The sequence below is a fragment of the Clavelina lepadiformis genome, chromosome 2 (assembly GCF_947623445.1).
Source record: "Clavelina lepadiformis chromosome 2, kaClaLepa1.1, whole genome shotgun sequence".
In the NCBI taxonomy this organism is placed as follows: Eukaryota; Metazoa; Chordata; class Ascidiacea; order Aplousobranchia; family Clavelinidae; genus Clavelina; species Clavelina lepadiformis.
This window is the reverse complement of record NC_135241.1, coordinates 373,861-394,586: the sequence shown is the minus strand read 5'-3', so window position 1 is coordinate 394,586 and position 20,726 is coordinate 373,861. Positions and strand designations below refer to the sequence as shown.

At 40.1% G+C, this 20,726-nt stretch overlaps 4 protein-coding genes across 5 annotated transcripts; 3 read left to right on the top strand and 1 right to left on the bottom strand.

The window, feature by feature from the left end:
• The first annotated feature begins 208 nt into the window (after positions 1-208).
• On the top strand, positions 209-3,129 carry LOC143446082 (sodium-dependent glucose transporter 1A-like). The gene is made up of 8 exons (XM_076945567.1): positions 209-283; positions 537-694; positions 955-1,123; positions 1,181-1,297; positions 1,470-1,577; positions 1,643-1,743; positions 2,009-2,308; positions 2,421-3,129. The coding sequence occupies exons 1-8, from the start codon at positions 274-276 to the stop codon at positions 2,910-2,912; spliced, it is 1,455 nt and encodes a 484-aa protein (XP_076801682.1). The 5' UTR covers positions 209-273; the 3' UTR covers positions 2,913-3,129.
• A 593-nt stretch (positions 3,130-3,722) lies between these two features.
• Positions 3,723-5,718, bottom strand: LOC143445893 (neuropilin-2-like). The gene is made up of 5 exons (XM_076945278.1): positions 5,493-5,718; positions 4,724-4,920; positions 4,477-4,633; positions 4,225-4,419; positions 3,723-4,118 (listed from the first exon to the last, which is right to left on the bottom strand). Exons 1-5 carry the CDS (start codon positions 5,548-5,550, stop codon positions 4,009-4,011), a joined length of 717 nt encoding a protein of 238 aa, XP_076801393.1. The 5' UTR covers positions 5,551-5,718; the 3' UTR covers positions 3,723-4,008.
• A 980-nt stretch (positions 5,719-6,698) lies between these two features.
• On the top strand, positions 6,699-20,320 carry LOC143445814 (uncharacterized). The gene is made up of 26 exons (XM_076945139.1): positions 6,699-6,750; positions 12,916-13,018; positions 13,154-13,301; positions 13,758-13,826; positions 13,969-14,152; positions 14,934-15,005; positions 15,099-15,255; positions 15,388-15,580; positions 15,679-15,847; positions 15,973-16,098; positions 16,229-16,363; positions 16,435-16,522; positions 16,582-16,607; positions 16,779-16,904; positions 16,985-17,036; positions 17,109-17,213; positions 17,313-17,958; positions 18,028-18,142; positions 18,232-18,360; positions 18,431-18,508; positions 18,663-18,702; positions 18,822-19,013; positions 19,156-19,245; positions 19,384-19,486; positions 19,552-19,665; positions 19,945-20,320. The coding sequence occupies exons 2-26, from the start codon at positions 12,943-12,945 to the stop codon at positions 19,985-19,987; spliced, it is 3,276 nt and encodes a 1,091-aa protein (XP_076801254.1). The 5' UTR covers positions 6,699-6,750; positions 12,916-12,942; the 3' UTR covers positions 19,988-20,320.
• On the top strand, positions 8,382-10,518 carry LOC143445815 (uncharacterized). 2 transcript variants are annotated; one of them, XM_076945141.1, is made up of 3 exons: positions 8,382-9,565; positions 9,688-9,740; positions 9,890-10,518. In XM_076945141.1, the coding sequence occupies exon 1, from the start codon at positions 8,638-8,640 to the stop codon at positions 9,493-9,495; it is 858 nt and encodes a 285-aa protein (XP_076801256.1). In that variant the 5' UTR covers positions 8,382-8,637; the 3' UTR covers positions 9,496-9,565; positions 9,688-9,740; positions 9,890-10,518. The 2 variants fall into 2 exon arrangements, with proteins under 2 accessions (XP_076801256.1, XP_076801255.1); XM_076945140.1 differs by having other exon boundaries at positions 8,383-9,565; positions 9,688-10,518.
• Positions 20,321-20,726: the final 406 nt, after the last annotated feature.

The following is a 20,726-nucleotide window of genomic DNA, read 5'->3' as shown; positions in this document are numbered from 1 at the left end:
CCATTAACAAACTCTGCAGCGCTTTAAACCGAGATCGACAAACAATGGTCCTTTATCAGTTCTCAATGCAGTTGGATGCTCGCAATGCAAGGGTCGGCCTTAAACAAACAACCCATATAGCTTGCACATATTTAAACTGCTTTTAACGACTTTTAACGACCGCGACTGCACACCATAGAGCTGCGCTAGTCTTACCCAGCACAGAGCAATATCGAAGCCCGATCAAGACCGTTAAGTTCGAGGCTCGAGCGTAAGCCGCTGAGAAAGCTCAACATGGCTCCAGGTTAGTGCGATGTAGATGCGTTGAACCGTTTCTAAATGTCATCATAAAATGTTTTACGTTTATGTGAGTTTAAATTGAGGGGAAAGTTCTTGCAGTTTGTGAGAAGAATCTATTTGAGGCTGCTGCCGTACTCTCGTGCATTGTTCTTCGTGCTTATTGAAGTCCTTGCCAGATCAAATTGTGTTCGACCGAAGCATAATCTCCTTTCAACGTTGTCTTAAATATTTGTGAAGAATTTCTTTATCTTGTTTAGAAGAAGAAAAGAATTCGCGACAAGATTTCGACGTGGACGCGAAATCGATGCAGAGCACGAGGAGCGAAGAGGGAAGTTCATCGAAGGCAGAGGGCAAGGGGGGGCTGGTGTGGGCGGGACTCCTTCTTTTCGCCATTTCATTGGCCAGGATCGGCAGCGTAAGATCTCCTTATTACGTATAGATGACGTCATAGTAAGCAAGTGAAACTGCAGATCAGAGTATTGCTGATACGTCATCTCAAGTGTGAACTTGGATGAAAGAGTTTTGTATTTCAGCGATAACGAACCATCAAAGGATGTTGCAGCAGCCGTTAAGATCACCAAGTCCACGTTATATAATCTAGCCTGCAATCTCTAGCTATTTATTGCTCTGCTCTATATCTAGCCGTGCTTAGAGGAGATATTGTTTCCTTTAAAGGGACTTTTCATCTCCATCCACGGACCCACTCTTCTCACCCTCGCCAACAACGTCGATTCTTCTGTTAGCGACGTTTCGTGGCTGTTTAGTGGCAGATCACTCGGCCTCTTGGTGGGGGGCTTGGCGACCGGTCCGATCATGAGAAAAGTTGACAACATGTTGGGGTTTGGTGAGTTCCTCTTTTTTCCTCCTCCTTAGCTCCTCTTCTTATTATGACATCATACAGGAATTACGTCACTATTTCTGGGCGGGGTGATAATCGCGACGCCGTGGATCGTTGACCTCTGGCTGCTCGTCGTCGTCGTCATGATAGGCGGCATCAGCTTCGGTTACCTGGACGCAGGTGAGCCCTTAATTGTTATTAGTTCGTTCAAATTTTGACAGTTTGTTCGGCAACAATGACAATACCATATATGGGCACGAGCGATACGCGCGTTTTCCTGCTTAAGATGACACCTCTGTGATTCTACATCGGTTACTTGATTTGAGCTGAACATAAATATTTTCACCCCAAGGTATGCAAGCCCTCATCCTCCAGGTGTGGGGGGAGAAGAACTCCCGGGGTCTCATATCAGGATATCACTTCACCATCGCGGTTGGGGCCTTTCTCGCACCCATAATAGGTTCATTGTTCGTTCAAAATCGAAATATAATTGTTTATTTCCGATCTGACGTCATCTCGTTACAGCTCAGCCGTTTCTCAGCCAACAGGAGGACGACGATCTCTGTCCCTCTAGTGGCCAATCGCAGCCTAATAATAATTCATGGCTGACCACGCCGTCTATGGAGGCGAGATGGATTATTTAAGATTGTAGATTGTTATCAATAATGATCATTGTCGATGTTGTTTGTTATTTGTTATGACGTACCGTTTATAAACATAAAACTTTTTTAAACCCTAAATGCTTTATTTTGAAATAATAATAAACCGACACATTTAAAACTAACCCAATTACAACAACAACGTTGGCTTAAATTTATTCAAGGAAAGAATTTGCGTGAACATCACTGCAAATAGCATTTGATTTATAATTTGACCGCGAAAATTCCTCAGGTGGAAGAGACGACCATCTCCGACCTGGGTCCGAATCCTGTGGTGTGGGCTTACCTCATCTGCGGCGCCTTCTTATTCGTCGTCTTCCTCATCTTCATTCTGCTCCGGCTCTGCAAGATCGAGTCCAAGGTGAGACGTGGCCGGGAAGGGACGGTTGAAACCCGGCAGGAGGATTCGCTCAAGGACCTTATCGTCTTATTTGTTCTCATTTGCGCTTACTACTTCTTCTGCGTGGCGGGCGAGACGTCCTACAGCAGCTACATCTACTCCATATCCATCTGCTCCAAGCTGCAGTTTTCAGTGAGTGCAGTGACATCTTATAACTTTGTCGTCGAAAGTTTCTCTAATTCTCTAACTACGAGCAGCGTCATAATAATTGAAGATTCCATCCATTGTTTTATTCAATTTCTAGAATGCGGACGGTACTCTGATCAACTCCCTTTTCTGGATCGGGTTCGGACTCGGTCGTTTATCAGGAGTCGTTGTGTTTCGCTTCCTCAGCCCGAAGCACGTGATCCTCGTAGATTTCGTCGGCATCATCGCGTCAATGACCGTCGTTTCCATATTTGGTGAAAACACGGCGGAGGTCACGTGGGCAATGACCTTCTTCTACGGCTTCTTCCAAGCGACCATCTACCCTGGAGGAGTGTCTTGGGCCTCCCAATTCACCAACATGTCCGGCAACTACATCTTCATCTTCTCGGCCGGGCAGGCGCTCGGTACCATGAGCCTGGTACCTGTGGGGGGGATCATCTTCGACATCGTGCCCTTCAGCGTCATGTACATGGTGCTCGGATGCTCGGTCGCCAACGCTCTTGTCTTCCTCCTCATGATGTGGGAGGGAGGGAGGTTGAAAAAGAAGCGCTCCGATCTCCATGACGACGAATGGAAGACCCAGCTGTGACGATTCTCATAATGTTGTTTCTATTTCGATAAACTTCGCAATTAAGGGAGTTTCCCTTTTAATTTTTGGAAAGTTTACCCTCTCGTTTTTGACGCGCGCAAGAAAAGCCCTTCAATGTAAAAATTCCGCTCGTTAGCGGTCATTTGTTAAAAATGTATACTTTGGTAGCGGGCGCTAATGAGCTCGCTACAAACCGTAGAGTCGTAGACGATGCTCTGATAGTGATGCTCGTATTTTTCTTCCTAAAACTGTCTAATTTATATTTTATGTCAACTAATGCTGACCAGTAAAAATATATGAGCAAACTTCGAAGTGGCAGCGGCTTGTGGCAGCGACCTTTGCGGCCGTGGCTGGAGCCAGAGACATCAGCATCGACTCAAATTCTGTCATGGAATTGTTGAATTTAAGGTCATAATGACCTGTTTATAGCAAGAGTTGGGTAATTTTTAATTTTAGAAACAATGTTTTCAAACTAATTAACTTCTCACGAAACACTTTTCGAAATTCATCGCTTCGCTGTTCGCTGAGTTTTCAACTAAAGTTTCACAACTTTCAAAATCAGTTTGTCGAAATCTAGTTTCAAATAATTTCCGCATGTGACGTAATGCCACCACCACCACAAACGTTAAGTGGGAAGCCGTGAAATGTTTGTTAAATTTACAAACTATAGCGATCGAATTTCGTGACGTGTTCGATCACGATTTGTCTAGAAAGATTTTTTATCAACAAAACATTTCCGGCCTGGTCTTCTTAATGCGTTATTGTGATTTCCCAAATCCTTAAAATTGAAGATTACGTCATTGCTTCCACTCGAAGGTTGGCGTGTTCATTGTCACATGACCACAACAGTCAGGGTCGATTATGACGATTATAATATGACATAGGGTAAAATTTTTTAAAATAATAAATTGATACAAAATGAAACAATAGCTTTATGACGCAATAACTATAAAATAAGCTGCAGAGCGTCAGTAATGTTCAGGTATATTTATGAATGAAGTTGGTTTTATGACGCAGTTTAAAGAGCTTCATAGCGTCATGAAATTACAGGTTTGTGACGTCATCACAATCACAGCAGCTTTATTTAAAAACGTCATCAGTTTTCTTTTCGCGGAAGTTGCTCCGGCAATCTAGGACTTCTGGGTTTGCTTGCCTTGATGACGTCATTCGACACATCATCCAGTCTCGCTTGCATTTGGTCAGGACCTATGTGACGTGATCTCGCTTAATATTAGTGTGTGAAAGAAATATCTCAATATTATGACTAGTTGTCTACGTCATAGACTACTATTCCATACGTCATTAAGCTCACTTTCCAGTTGACAATGAACTTGGGTAAAGTAGTTGTGCAGGCAATGGGTAACAGCGCCACCACGCAGTTGGTATCCATCGTCACAATGAATGGTGCATTGGGTGGCAAATCTGGCCTTGGTGCCATTGCAGAAGTCGATGGCGCCGTGGTCGACCGCCAGCCCTTCCAGGTCACAATGACTCTTTCGGTTGATGACTGAGACAAATCGCATTATGACGCCATAGTACCGAGTTGTGAGTTAATTTTATTTACCGTCGTATCTCATGGAGAACCCGGGGAAAGTCCCGTTTGCGTCACTGATAAACTTCATTCTCACTCTCCTATTGTTCGAGATGTAGCGATAAGGTGACGTCATCGTGCCGTAGAGATCGATTCCCACAGGGTCTTGATTCTTGCGGCCGTCGTAAATCTGAGGAAATATTTCAAAGATATTGAAGTTAAGATTTGGTTGCCATGGTACCGGTGGAAATTGTTTTACGAGCTTTTTATGACGTCACACCTTCAAGTAGTCTGTCTTATCTCCCAAGCTGTTGACGTCATCGGTAATAAAGCTCTTCATTGTCAAGACAACAATGTAACCTTTTGGGGCATTAATGACGTAAGCGTAGTTTTGGTTATTGGGGTAATTCCCTGGGTAGTTGGGGCTCGTTATAACGCCACCATCCGGATCATTATGCCATTCCGGACTACCTGAAACTGAGCATTTATGACGTCATTATGTTTAATTATGAGGGTGGTGAAGTAGAATATGACCAAAAGCTGCGCAATTTGTTTTGCAATCAATCTTGCAGTGTCTTCATAGTATCATATCAGGAACGAGGAATTATTACGTCATAATTCTTTTTCACTGAAGCCTATGGATCAGTGATTCTCAACCTTTTTAGTGCCAGAGCCGAATTTCAAACCTAAAGTTTGCAAGGAGCCGCATGAAAAATGACGTCACAATTATGACGTCACAAACCACAAAATGATTTTACACAGCAGTACGGTAGCAACCTAGTAACATTAGTACTTCGTACACGGGATCCTTGCTGAGACAATTCAATAATTCTTGATTTCTTTTACTTCCTTTGTTGCAATTCTGATACAACTAATTAATTTTTCACTAAGTTCGTGAGAGCCGCAAAATGTACAGTTGTGAGCCGCGGTTGAGAATCACTGCTATAGATGGTCCTGAAAATCCTCCACTTGGCCGCAATAATTTTGATGTCTTAACACCCAGAAAAACATACGGCAAATATTTTGGCAAATTCTGTCTCTAATCTCACCCGCAATCGCGCAAATCAAGCCAATCAGCATCAGCTTCAACAATGCCGACGTCATCATTCTAGAATCTTGACAATCACTTTCTTAGTAACTGCGCTTCAAATTTTTACCTGTTGCTTGGACTTAAAATTACGCTGCAGCTTCTCTACGTGACAGGAACCGATGAATATTTGTTGTTTACTCATGCTTTGTTTCGTCATGATTTCAAATGAAGAAATATTCCATTTTTTTCAATTTTGGGTTGAAAGCAACAAGGCACGAACGACTGATAAATAAGAAACGATGATTGGCTGCTTGCCTAATCACCCTTCTCTGTTGCGCTTTGTATGAGGTTCAGAAGAAATAATAATTAATCCTCCGTCTGCTCATAACTGGCCAAGCCGTCAGATATTCGTGCAGCTCTTTTGTGACTTCTTTTTCATTACCTGTTGACTCTTTCTGAAATCTATGCTGGGTTACATTAATGACATAACCGTGTCAATCTAACATATTGGCTGTGGTCTCGTTTAAACGCTTTCTGGGTTTGGTGGTCGTGCCAACCTTCAATCGATGTAACGCCATTATACAATAATGTAATTCACACATTGCACATGTTAAGCCTTCAGTGCTTTGCCACATTTTCCCGTTCATCATTTGTTTGTGAGCGTATTTCTTGTTTGATCAGTCTACAACGAAGGTTAGAACCATATTTTCGCTCCTCACAGTCAACAACTAGAAACTAACAATATACTGTACAATACAATGCAATCTACCATGTTTATAGCAATACTTGTGTTTTAACATCTTACAAGTTTAACTGGTCGGTCTAAGTCAGATTTTCCAGTGCATTTCATTCAACTGAAGATTCCAAAATTTCAATTTTATTTTACACACATACAATTGCACACACATTTTTTCTATGTGCAGTTCAGATATTGGAAACAATGGCTTGTGATGAGGTTTGTTTGTGATGGGCTTTCTATTTCCATGCGGTCAGAAGTGCAGCTTGGAAGCTGCAACTTGTTCAGCTGTAGCCTACATTGCTCAAATAGGCCTACACCACCTGCTCGTCTGCTAAAGTCTGGATGACGAGGTTTTAATAAGGGATTTTATTATAAAACTTCAAACTTTTGTCTTTTGGGTTTAGTGGAGTTGCAAGTTGCCATCACCAAGTTTGTGCCGGTGTTGTGCCAATTTTTTTCCGGGCATTGTGACGTTTAAATGTTGCATGATTCAGCGCTTTTCGAGTTTCGTCTTTGGATCAAGAACCTTATACTTCCGGTGAGTTTGTATGTGTCATTTTTTAGGCTGTTAGTTCAGTTGAAAGTTTTCCCTAAACTCGAGTTTAATCTCCGGGGTTTACGTGAGGAAACATTATGTTCATTCATGCCAAACTTCTACGCCACAATGCCCAGAACAAACTTGGCAGCCGGTGTAGAGCCAAATAATAACCCCCTCCACTCGGTGACGTAATAAATTCATTGTCTGATAAAGGATTTGATTCAGCAGAAAACGTGCCCTTATTCAGTGGTTGTATAGTATGATACCGTAAATTTTGCGACCGCATGTAGGCCTATACTGGCAAACAAAATTCCGTATACAGGTCACAAGAGTTGGCTTACTTCTGTCTGTAACTTCTGTAGGTTACTTGTGTATAGAGCTCGTTGTGTGTTAAATGATTTAATTTATTACGTCACAAAGGGGGATCAATATTTGGCATAGGGTCTGTGATAATACTGTGATAATAACCAAAATTAATATACAGATTATGTAGGATTTACAATTCTAATATTTATGTGTCGTTTTAGCAAAGAGTAACACGAGACACAATCATTTCCTGTATTATTGTTGTGACGTAATATTTGTGCCTTTCTTGCACGCGTTCAGTTTGTCGAAAATAAGTTTGTTAGCGTATAGCAGTACGAAGTAACAAGTCTGGGAATAATCAGCAATCAGCAATTTAATGCAGTTGAATATAGCTAAGCCAAAATGCTATTACATTGACTGTTGAATGAAGTGCTGTTGATGTGCCAATGTTCTGTCAATTTGTAATCCTATAACGAAGAAACAATATAACCAGTTTATACAATCAACAAATTTGTGCAAACTACTGAACAGTAGAACTTAAGACAAGCTCAGTGTTAAGTCAGACAACTCTGCTTGTCGGCTACACAAGACAATCAGCTTTTAGCTGAACAATCGAGTCTAGGATTGATTAAGCAAACAACGACCTTGAGGCTCATTATATCGAAGACAATAAACATTCAGACAATCAAAGATTGTATTGGAGTGACTGGTACAGTCAAGTTCAACAACAATAACCAATCATTCCATTACAGGTCATTATTTGGCACGACCACAGAATAGCCATCAATAATTTTGAGCGTTTAAATCATTTTACGCTTTGTCATCTTTGTTCTTGTTTCCCGAGAATGAATAAACAGTTCAATGAAAACTCGCGCAGCTTTAAAAGTGATCAGAATTGAAAGTTGAAAGTGCGCAAATAAAGTTTTGCTCACATAAATTATTCCTAAATCTTTGACTTATGCATAAAGGCAATATTCGGATTTAAACGTGTGATATCTATGTCAATTACCACAGAATTGCGCATGCGCATACGGCTTCTTTAATGCGCATGCGCGTATATTTGCTAGGTGTTGCCATTATGTTTTAAATGAACATACAAAAAATTTTTGTGAAAATTTTTAATGTTATTACACTATAATATTTTTGTATTTTACATTTAATTTTTAATAAAAAATTAAATTTTTACTTTTTGTAGTAATTTATATCGGTTAATTTAAAATAAATGTTTTTTATAATTTATTTATACCTAAGTTATCAAACGAATAATTTTAAATTGGCAACTTGGCAGAACGTAAGACCTACGTTTTCACGATCTTTTGTTTATCAGGTTTGTAAGTCCGCGGTTTCGCAATAATTGGAAAGTTTTGTGTGTAGACGTTTCGGCTGTTTGTGAACTGGCCTAGTGGTTTGCATCAGGATTAAAATATTCTGGAAAGATAACTTGGCATTTAAACTTTGCTCGGTTGCGTTTGTTTTTGAAGTTAAGCTAATACTGTAATCGACTGGCCTATAGCCTGTAACAGTAACAGCTTAAACGAAACTTTAAGCTGTTATTTCGGCCGATGAGACTACTTGGTAGTGATGAACTACCTTAACGATGGTTCGTTTCTTTTGGAAAATGATTTTTGTTCTCTATTATCTAGTAGTGAAAACAGCATTGCTGGTGAAATGTGGGATCCGCCACTCATTGTGGACAGGGTGCAAGTGCTGACTCCACCGTACGAAAGCAGCAAAAGTGACTGTGATGAAAATAGCGCTACTGGGGAGTTGTTTGCTGAATTGTGCGACTTACCACTTTCTGAATTAAACAGACAATCCAGCTACGAAAGCTTCCTGTCTATCCCTCCGTCTGCAAATGTGAACAGTCCAACAGCAGGTTCAGAGCATAGTGTCAGCCTCAGTGATGGAGGACAAGAAAAATTGAATTACAATTTCCACAGTCTGTCTGAAACAAACATTACAAAAAAAAATCCGTGCATGTCGAAAAATGCAAAGACAGCTCGCAGGAATCGCGAGAAAAAGAAGAATTATATGCAAGAGCTTGAAAATGATGTGAAAACGCTACGAACAGATAAGGAATCTTTATGCATAAAAGTAAATAAACTTGAAAGCACTGTTGAAGACCTGAAGCAAGAGGTGGATTACTTGCGTTCAGTCTTAGCTCACGAAAGTGAATTGTCACAGTTGCTGAACATAGTTGCCAAAGCTCCCGGTATCACATTGGTCAAGCCGCAGCTTAAAGGAGTCAAAAGAAAGTTCGGATTATCTCATGATGATCACAACTACCCAAAGCAAGGAAAACTTGACACAACTGATAGCTTGGAAAGCAACAGTAGTGTGTCTCCTGGTGTTTGCCTTCATGTATCAGATGGTAAACTTTCATTTGAAGTGTGTTCCATGTGCAATGAAACTCATTCCACACATGGCTGTAATTCATGAAGAACTTTGTCGTTTTTATAACTGAAAATGGGAAAACAAGACAAGTTCGAAACTGCACACTTGACTAATGGTCGGTTTCATTTTCTCATGGCTAGTGTTGATAAACTTGTTGATATTTTTCTGTGGCATTTATGTGGCAAGCACCTTGTGTCTGATCTCTGCATTTGTTATGCTCTGTTTTTATTTCACCAGGTTTCATCTCGCTCCAACTGAAGTTCTTCTACAACCTACATTCTAATTTAAATGTCGGTTATTTTTTAGATCTTTATCTTAGCGTATCTTTTACATTTCATAAACTCAGTTAGAAGATATTGTCTGCGTAATCATGATAAGGGGCTACCAATAGATTCAGACTGAGTTGTTCAAAATATTTCACACTGTATTTTTACAACAGGTCCTTACTAGTTTGTGCTCAGTGATGGAACTCAAAAAGCCTTTAATCGGTGGAGTATAAAATTGAAATGTCTGTTTTATTTTTACTTCTTAATGAATTAACCCAAATTTGAAGTTGACAAACTAAACTATGGCTGATTACAAGAGGATTATGATGTCATTTTAACATGTTTGTTGAAGATATTTTGCAGATCATCTCAACACCCGACTGCAGCAAGTCTCTTAGGTACGGTATTTGTCGCATACTGGATATACATGATTTCTATTTATTTTTGATGAGTCTGGTAAACTGCATGACATACAGTAGTAAGCTTATTAAAAGGGACAATATTTTGATTTGTGGCGATTGTTTAAACAGTCCTAATTTGCCTTTTAGGCGAGACGTTTTTTTGCATTTAATCATTTTCAATGGTTGAGTTTTGGAATCATTTTTTTTATCATAAACGTTGTCAGGTCTTTTACCAAACTCATCTGCATGCTTGCCACATATTGCCTTATATGAAGAGTGAGTTTCGTTGTTTGATGTATTTTGCGTTGTAACCTTTATTTACTTTCAAGTTGTTATTCTCTTGAGCTGCTATTTTGTGAGTCGTGCCTGAAAATAAAATCAAGCAATTTCAGGCATCCTAATATTTACAAAAACACTTGGCCTTTGAGTCGTTAACTCTACTTAACGCAATAATGGTTGAGGTGGAATTACTTCTCATTTTGCTCAGTGTGTTGATTTTAGCCGACATTGAGTGGAGAGCCACAATCAAGCCTGATGTCATAAGACCTTGTCACTAAGCATTCGTTGTAAGTTAATTAAGTTTACAGTTTTACCTAATCAGTGCAGACGTTATGAAATCTAAATTGAAACGTAAAGTTCATAAAAAAATGCCAGCTGTTGTAATAAGCTCAGTGCGTGTTCAAATTCATATTATTTTGGTGGATAAAACATGAATCGTAGCAGTATAGACATGTATAATACTGTATCATGTTCATGTTGGCTTAAAGCCTTCGAATACACATGCATAGCTAATTTTGCAAAGAGCATCCTATGTTGTTAACACTTATGGCAACGTTTTTATTTAATCGCTTTGCGTTTTCAAAATTATTAAGTCACTTCAACTACTTTGCATAGTTACTAGTTTCAATAAGGTAGCGTTCAGAACTTCAGACAAGATATAGTTTTGGTTTCAGTTACTAGATAAGTCAAAAATACAGAGTGGATGTTTTCCGTCTGTGAGCATAATACGAGCAATAATTATGGTTTCCTGCCATGTGCATAAGTATAGATAAAAAAAGTTAATGAATTTGGATTTCAATTTTTCTTCCTGATAAAAGTGGTTACTGCGAAAATATCGACTTCTTCATCTCTGTTTTCATTGGGTTGGGCTCAGAAAAATTTAATGCAGGTCCATTAAGTTATCATTCGGTTTTCTAAAACAATCTGCTGAAACTGGTTTGAAGGTCGCTGTTGGATAAACTTCGAAATGACCATGTTCCAAACTTAGAGCGGAAAACTCTAACTCTAATGCTTTTTTAGCTGAAAAAATTTAAAATTCGACTTGTGTTGTGCAATGAACTTTGGTCTTGATCAATGTCTTGATTTTAAAGCAAGTTTATGTCTTCAAAAATATAAAATCTCTGCAAAAACTTATGAAATAATGAAAATGCTATTTTCAGTTTATCGAGATTTCTAATTTATAGTAGCAGCTTCCAAGTTCGAACCTAAGACGCATGACTCCTGGCGATCAATGGAGCAAAATTTGGGAGACCATAAGCGGAGGAGGTGTACAAACAAAAATCTCACAAGCAAATAGTCTCACGCAGCCTTATTTACAGATTATTTTTATAATAAGATAATCGTTCATGTTTTCAAACAAAACGGAAGAATCATCATTTTATACCATGTCTATGGAAGCATGATTGACAGACAACACGAAAAACTCCCGCGGGTTCCTGCACTGGAATGCATTGAAGTTGCTTTCATTCGTCCACCCTCCCCGGTACCGGTGGAGCTGTGTAACAGACATATTTTTCACGCAACTACGTTATAAAATGACATACGCATGTTGTCACATTCGGCTTTTTATAGTGTTTTGTCGTTTTCATTCACACTGCTAATAGCAAAGGAACCTTTTCTGCTTCGGTTCATCATTTTCCGGATTGAAGCTTCAGGGTAGGCTGTCTCTAAGCTCTCAAGTCTCAATTTGCATTTTTATTAAAAACTGCCACAACTTTATACCTTTGTGGAAAGTGTGGTGCACGCACGTAGCCGTCTAGACTCATCAACTTGCACGCCTAACTTCACGACCAGACCGCACTTAACATGTCGAAGATGGTTGTTTAAACGCGAATCCATGATTAATAAACAAAACATTGAAATAAATTTTAGGCGTTGACCTTTTTCACTTAAGCCCCAATTTATTTAGTTTTTATGCAGTGAATTGACATTCAAGAATTTCGGCTCGAACCGCATTATGGCCCAGATGCACTTGACCTTGTGTGCACTTGTTAGTTTCGCATTTGCCAAACTCTACAGTCTTCACTAAAGCTTTGCTGTTTGTTAACATAAACTATAAATCTACATGATTGCATGAATGAGGACAAATTCTGATCATTTTAAAGAGAGTGGTTGAGAGAGAACTGTGCACTGCGTTGTTTATGATGTCATGTGAAAATTTGTTCTTGTGCGTGCAGAATTTTTTATTCAAAAACTGCAATTATTTCTATTCTGGTTTTGCTGTCTGGCTTACACCAGCAGGAGGTTGACAGTTTTAGCGTAATCTCAATTAAGCGAGATCGGCAATGATTTGTATGGAATAGACAGTTCACACAAGTCACGTCATGTCGCTCTTAAAATAAATAAATAGAAAGTAGCTCCATGATTTGAATTCGTGAACTTACTCGGTATAGGAAATTCTTGTGACTTCACATATTGTGTACACGTTAAAATGGTGTGTTTTAGGTTACCATTGTCTTGTTATGCATTTGCATCATCACTCACTCACTACTTCCTACTCCATATTCATTCTTATTCAGCTTAAGTTGGAATATATTAGTCGTGCAATGGACAACATGAAATGTGAGATTTGTGAGCAGGGGGAGGCTGCTTATATTTGCACAACTTGTATCAACCCTGCAGGTATAGGTTGTTATGTTGCCATTCCTTCATTTTATTTTGATCTTTTGTGTCTATTTTAATGTTGCAAATCAGCTTTTTCACTTCTATAGTACACCTTGTACTTTAGCAACCAAGTCATGCTTGTATTTTTTTCAGAAATTAATTTACACGGTGGTGTTCTTATTTGCGAAAACTGCAAATTTTCGCATCACAATAAAGGGATTTTTCTTCTTCACCAAACAAAATCGCTACAAGCCCAGTACAAAAGGGAGCATCTACAAAACCAGATCAAAGGTTTTCAGCTGTGAGTTTGAGACAGATAATTTAATATGTTGGTTGTCTTTGCCGTATTGGTTCATTCTTATTCATATCGGAACATTTTAGCCGTAGCTTCTGGAAACTCAATCTTTGTTAGCACAGTTATTTTTAGCGAATGATTTTTAACTATTTAAAACAAGAAAATGTTTTCACAACTAAAACTGAAATTAACTGTAACGGTTTGAGTGTCTTAGCTTGTTTTCCGAAAGTGATTTGTAATAAAACATGATTGTACTGGCAGCTTGGGTGTGCTGAGTTGTTAATGGACGCCAGAAGTGACTGAAATTATGCGGTTCCACTTTGCATGTTTCTTTTGAATTAAATTCTTCATGCATCATTTCTTGATTAACCATATTGTCATGTTCAATAATTTGTTTTATAGAATTTTCGTCTACTTCTGCAAGTTGTTATATTGTTTCATCACAAAAGCCTTTGTTTTTAGTTCTTCAGTTGAAAAAATTGAAAGTGAGATTGTGAAGTTGAACGTGAGAACTTCAATCAAGAAATCCAAGTAAGTTGAAAATCAATTTAATTTCCCGGCAGGTTCAGGTCGTTCTTGCTCAGCAAACTCTTCACAGTGATTGACAAGGAGGCATTTTGCTGGAAACATGTTTCGGGCGGATAATATTTTACAATGAAAACTCTTTTTCAAGTGGTGAAGCTGCACGAAAGACAATTCACTCGCAGCTGATGGAGGTTTACAATTACATCACCGATCAACTTAATTCGAAGGAGAAAGATCTAAATCGGGAGGTTGAAGCGAAGATGAGCAAAATTTGTGAAAAAGCGGATTTAACACGAGATAAACTGAAAGAGCTGAGCAACAACATCGTGAAAGTGAGTGCAAATGAGCAGGTTTTACAAAATATTTAAGCCTGGTTTTATCAAAGTGGTTGGCACATCGCCATCAACTGTATTTTGCATCTCAACACGATACCAGACCTCAACACTCACTTCATGTATCATGATGTACATTGTATGTTGTTTAAAGTCAGTATTTTGGGTAGTTATATGGGGTCATGTCACTTAAATTTAAAATACTTCTTTTGCTCAAGTTAAACTGGCAAATAATAATGTAACAATAATAATAATAATAATTAATAATTGGGAATTACCGTATTTTACGGACCATAAGGCGCAATTTAAATCCTTTTTTTCCCTCATAAATTGATTGTGCGCCTAATGTATGGATCATAATGCGTATGCGCATGCATGCGTTAGCACGCATGCGCGCAGCGTATTTTAATGAGCTTTATACGGTAACCCATACTCCTTATAGCCTGGTGCGCCTTATGTATGAACAAAAAACTAATCAAAGCAATTTATTGACAGTGCGCCTTATGGTTCGTAAAAGACGGTAATTGGAAATAAGATGAGAAATCTTTCTCAGAAGAAAGTGAAACAGATTAAACCAGAACTTTTGAAAAAGTTTTTGTTTTATGACTCCATTTAAATTCCAGTGTTAATAATTTCATGTTAAAGGTCACACTGTAGCTTTTGTACTGTGAGGTCACAATTACCACATTTCTGCATGTTGTCGACCCTGGCCAAGCCAGTAATATGCATTGTTCATATCTTTGATAAAGTTCAAGTGAAGGTGAACCTGAATTATATTTAGAGTTGCCGTGGATTATTGGATGAAATATCCGACGAGGACAAAGATCTTGACGAGACAAAATTCAAGTCAGAGGTACGAGTCATCTTTGACGTAGATGAGTCACGTTTGCTTCAGTTTTGTTCAAGTGTAATGTCAAGTTCTGACCAACATTTTTCAAAATCTCAGATTGAAACACTGGAAGCATTGGTAAGAGATGCGTTGCTTGGCAACTCGAATGATGAACTTGGTCCGTACTTGGAGGTGGATCGCGGTCTGTTTGACATGGACCACACGGTGGACATTAAGACATTCCGGATCTCAAAGATGTCTTTTTATTCTGCAAGTGAGTAAAAATGTTTTCAGAGGCTTGGGCAGATTTTACAAAAGTCTTTCGTCATTGCAACACCAGAGCATAGTTGCGGGACAAACTAGAGTAATAATTTATTAGTGGAAGTAATTTAGCATCCTTTGTAAGGCGACATTCTTGAAAACACTGACATCAACTCATCACTGTGCACTCAGCCCAGTGAAGATAGCGAATATGTGATCCCGCAGAGTTTTATCACCCGCACGATGCTGAGTGGGGCTCGTGCTGCTTTCTTCTTCCCACACCCAGCTTTGGTGAGCCACGGAAAGTGGATTCTCGCCGCTCTGCAATATTACCTGCAGTAAGTTCTCGTTATTTAACAGAAGTTATGATCAACTCAAGCCATGTGAATAATACGTCATGGGATCTCGTTTAATGTCAACTTTCTCTTTTCCCCAGACTTAGCTTGGAGGAGAACAAACTAATTCTGATCCCGGAACACGAAGTTGAAAGTAATGAGTGGTCTGTCGTGATCGCGAAGACTCAAAACCCTGAACTCCCGCATCTGATGAGATGCGTTTACACTCTGCAGGAGCATGATGACAGAAAGAAAGGAAGAAAGCGATGGGTGAAGATCGTTGTTAACTTCTCCGAGTCAACATCTTGATGTGCATCGTTAACAATTGTGGTTTGCCGCCTCCCTTCAAATGAAGTGACCTTCAACATAATAAGTTCCAATCTCCTGATTTCTAGGACAAAGGACCACGTGATGTAATAATTCACCCTATTGACTACTATGAGATGTCTTGTAAGTTTGTCGCTCGTGATAAAGTTCACTTCTACAAGGTGATCCCATGCTTGGAGAAGATCAACCCGTTGGTGAGAGCGACACAAAACACATTTATCATTTGTTTTACTTTGGTGGCTTCATGTTGTATTTTAATTGCTGTGACTCCGAACTGATGATGTGCAAGCTTGTGTTCGGGCGATTATTGAATTTTATTCGAAGGCGATCAAAGTTAGTTTCAATGGAGTTGATTCACCAAATGGCAAAGTATTTCCAGAAATTTCAGCGAATGTTCGCCGACGAATTACGAAGCAGCTTGAAAACTCAATTGAATTGAAAGTCAAGTTTAAAAAAGAGGTAATTTTTCAATCAGCTGAAACGTTGCTAAATAAGTAATTGATTGAGCTAATTTGAAACCATCTCTAAAGATAACTTTCCTTCACCACGAACTTCTTCGGCCCTGGGCTGCCCAAGTCAGCTTGGATGGAACGAACGCATCAAGCTTGCTCAAGGAAGGTAAGTTGTGTGCAGATGAGTCGAATATTTAAAGGAAACTTCAATCAAAGATTTTTCAGACGATGCAGATCCTTCAAAGGCAAAGGTGGAAATGAAGCTGCTGCAGAAGTTGAAATATTATTATAGTCGAGTCATTTATTATGCATTGACTGAATTGAAAGTTACACAACGTTGGATGTGATATTCCTTCAACCAGTGTTAACTGTAAACTGGACCTAAGGCTTTTCACCTTCATTTTATCTTAATTTAAATTCAGCTTTGTCAAGATATAAGACTACATAAAGGGGAAGTCCCTGTTGTGAGAGACGTTTTGAATCCAACGAAATCTGAAGCAGGAACAAAAAAAGTTGAATTAAAATCGGAAGATCTTGTTCCCAATCAAGTAGGCTTGCTTATTTCCATGCGTAGGATCAGGTTTTATTCGAACTCCGTGTTGTCTGACTGTTGCAATTTCTTTCACAGACCGAGAAGAAACCGAACTCTCGTGCCACATCTCCCTCACTCTGTATATTGTGTAAGTATTGTTTCATTTCATCATAATGCTTGTATTATGACATCACTATCAGCAAATATGTGAAAATCTCAGCTGAACCTCTGGACCCGCTCACAACGGCCCATCTTGCCCCGATCTTGTCGATTTCAGATTCCAACGAAATTTTAAGCCAAAGCAGCTCACCTCCACCCGTGCAAGGTTTGTTATGGCTCGTGTTTCATTCTCTTGTTTATTTGACCAGAACCTTTAGTTGATGTCTATGGTGTGTCTTGGAACAGACTGCTTGTTAAAACATAGATGCAGTTGCCAAAGATGCTACACAGGGCGTAGATACAACATCGGTCGATCTAAACAACAACGACAACGATGAAGTTTGTGGCAAAGTTGTGACAGATGATGATTGGCACGAAGCCACATCTGAAACATCGGCGGATAAAAGTCCGGATGCCGCGTTGTTTGATGTCGGTGGTGAGTACAACCTCCTCCCAGAGCACATGCACGAGTGTCGAGGAATGACGGACGCTCTCGACTTCGATGAGCTGAAGAAGATCTCCTGCATCAGACCCGATGCGCAGCGTCGTGATGACGTCGACACTTTGAAGCAGAAAGCTGACCAATCAGATCAGATAAACTCCGTTGCTGAAAGTGATTTGAGCAAAAGTTCACCCCCACCTCCTTCACACTCACCCACACCCAGCTCGATGGACCCCACTCATGCTTCCCCCGGCCCCTCTTTCAATCGGCTGTACCCCCAAAGCAGCCAACTTTCACCCAATTCCAAGGCTTTCTTTCCACGATCGGGTCATTCCACGCAACCCGCGATGCCAGAGGTATGGACTCCGTGCACCACTGAGGGTTGGAACAAATCGGCCCAACGATGTCTCCGCTTTCTCACGCTCATCTTGTACGGGGAAAACTCAAACCAATTCGTCAACTCTGCGATGTGAGTTGCTGCTATCAGTATGATGTCTATTGTTGGATTGGCATCAAATGCTATAAAAAAAATTTTCAGAATGGGGGAACCACCGGCTGATATCAAGCGCTTTTGGGCCGACCTGATCCACCAACAGCAGCATATATGGGGCATGCTTCCTACTGCCCTTGTTCAACCTCTGATGAGCGCCGAGGTATAAATAAACGTATATAAACGACCAATCCCATCGTCGTCTGGATCACTATGATGTCATTGTGACGTCACTTGTTTTCATTGTTGCAGATGCAAAGGTTTCCCGAATTGTACGAAGAATTTTGCCACTTCCAGATCCCGATGAACATTTTTAAGCTTCGTGATGCTCTTGGTTCAAACCAGCTGCTTGCTTATATTGACAAGTTTCCTGAAATACAGGTAAGATGTCGATGGATACTTGATGCCAAGATGCTCACATGACGTAATGATTGCACTGTGCTTTTTGTAGAATGTGTTTGACCTGATTTACAAGAAACGAACAAATTCCCCTCAAAACCAGGAGAAATTCTTACCACAAGATGGCCAGGTTTGTCTGCTTAATCGTTGAAGTTTTCATAACTTAGCATCACACTAACAATGGCTCAAACTGGTCCGCCTAGTTTCAAAGCACAGGGTTAAATGCCGGTTATTATTAAGCTGTGTGATATTATTTTGTTTTTCCAACATTACTTGATATACAGACCGGCCCAGCTACAAGACAGGACCCTACCGACCACAAAGGTAAATTTTAACGATCTTCTGCAAATGATTCTGTGTCTGGTTGAAACAGAACTCTCTAATTTCAAGGAGAAATTTATTAAAAGTTTTATGAAACTTTTTATCGACTAACTCTTTTCCAGATCGAGGGGATTTTGGTTGCCCAGCGGTGCAAAGCGATACAATTGTTGACGCACAATCTTTCAGTGATGTCACTGAGCTGAATTGTAACGCAATAGAACATGAAAAGTTGTCTAATTCGGATAAATTGTTATCATCGACATCGGAAGATTCACGAGGAACAAGATCAAGAAGTGGAGACGGAGACAGGCATGGTACTGATGTCTATGTAGGAACTGTGTGTGATCTCTATGTAGGAACTATCTGTGATGTCTATGTAAGAATTATCTGTGATGTCTATGTAAGAACTGCTTGTGATGTCTGTGTGGCGAGTTGAACTTGCTCTCATTCTTGCAGAGAGGAAAATATTGTTGAAGCGAAGCAGCAGTGATAGTGGAATGCTTTCCAATTCTGCCGGTGACTACCAGCCGATAATGCCAGATAGAGGTTGGTCTGTGTTCTGGCCTCCTGCTTGTGACGTTTGTAGGACAATGCAGCGCCATTATGACGAAAAGAATCTCTACTCTATCTTCTCTAATCTTATACTTGGGATGGTATTAATATGCTGTGCTTTTGATGTCATAGAGTTCAGCCAATCAGAAACGAACAACCCTCGTGAGAGTGACTGGATAGAAGAAGATGACGTCACCAGTGGCGCAGTCACATTGCCTACGTCATCCAACAGACAGTAAGTTGTTTGGAATAGCAAGGTCACCAGCAAGACCACAGTTAAGATTCCATCGATCTTTCCAGGTCCTTCCTCGTCTGCTACCATTGCGGTGTTCGCGGCCACGTTCAAGCCCTCTGCCCTGAACTTAACTCGGGTCAAGGTCAAGTCGCTGGGGGGCGCAGGAGACACGTCAAGGGGTGAGTTGGTTAAAGTTCATGTAATATGCGATGATAACTTCATGTAAAGTTCATGGTCGATCGGTTGTGACGCCTGAAACAACCAACCAACCATTTTGGTGACACGACCGGATGCGCGATTGACAACAGTTATTGCGTCACAATGACACTTGTGCGCTTTCACGCTTCGACTTTTCTTATTTCTGTGAAATCCTGAACATGTTCAATTGCCCATATGGGGCCGGTGTTATTAGGCTTACGTCAGCTCCTCTTATTACGTAATTATGTCTTTTGTTACAGAGATGGGAGGAAGGGCCAGAGAGGGAGACGACCTCAGCACTGATGATTCCTTAATTTCTCGCATAATTTCATCAACAATTTCGTTCTTGGTCCTATTTCGTTCTTCTGTCGTTTTTGTTCTTGTCTGTAGTTGTTCGTCCACCTCCGTCTTGTTTGTGTTTATTGTGGAAATCATCTCACGTTTTGTTCCCCAACGTCAACTCTGTTTTGCGTGGACGGTTTATTTTGACGCGGCCGCCATAAAATATCATCCGCACCTCTCACCTATGCCGCTGCTTCGTCGCTTCCACGTTTTGCTTAAAATATTTGTGACGTCACTGCCTTCGTTTCTTGCGTGTTCTGTCACTTTTCTTCGCTAGTCAATAAATTTCCGCTCACCGAGCTCTTTCTGTTATGATGGAAAGATTTTGCTTTAGAATTTCTGTTTGCAAAATATATGCTGGTCAACAATCTCTTGAATAGACGGAGACAGTGAAATATGCAAATGCCAGAGGCGACCTTGACCTTGTTCAAGGGAAATTCCCTGCTTGGCTGGTTGTGTTGTTCCTTCTTGGTGATGTTCGGGGAATCACCTCATGGTTGTAGAATAATCGGTAGAATTTTCAATAATCGCGCATTAGGGTCGAATACGGCTGGTCTGAACAAACTTCTGGTTCCAGTTATTTCATCGATGATCAAGCCAGGACCAAAATAAAGAATGAAAGCTACCGAAATATCCCGGTCTTACGTCATCAATCGCATGAGTGCTTCGGACAGGTCTAGGCCTGTCGTTTCGCGTGCGT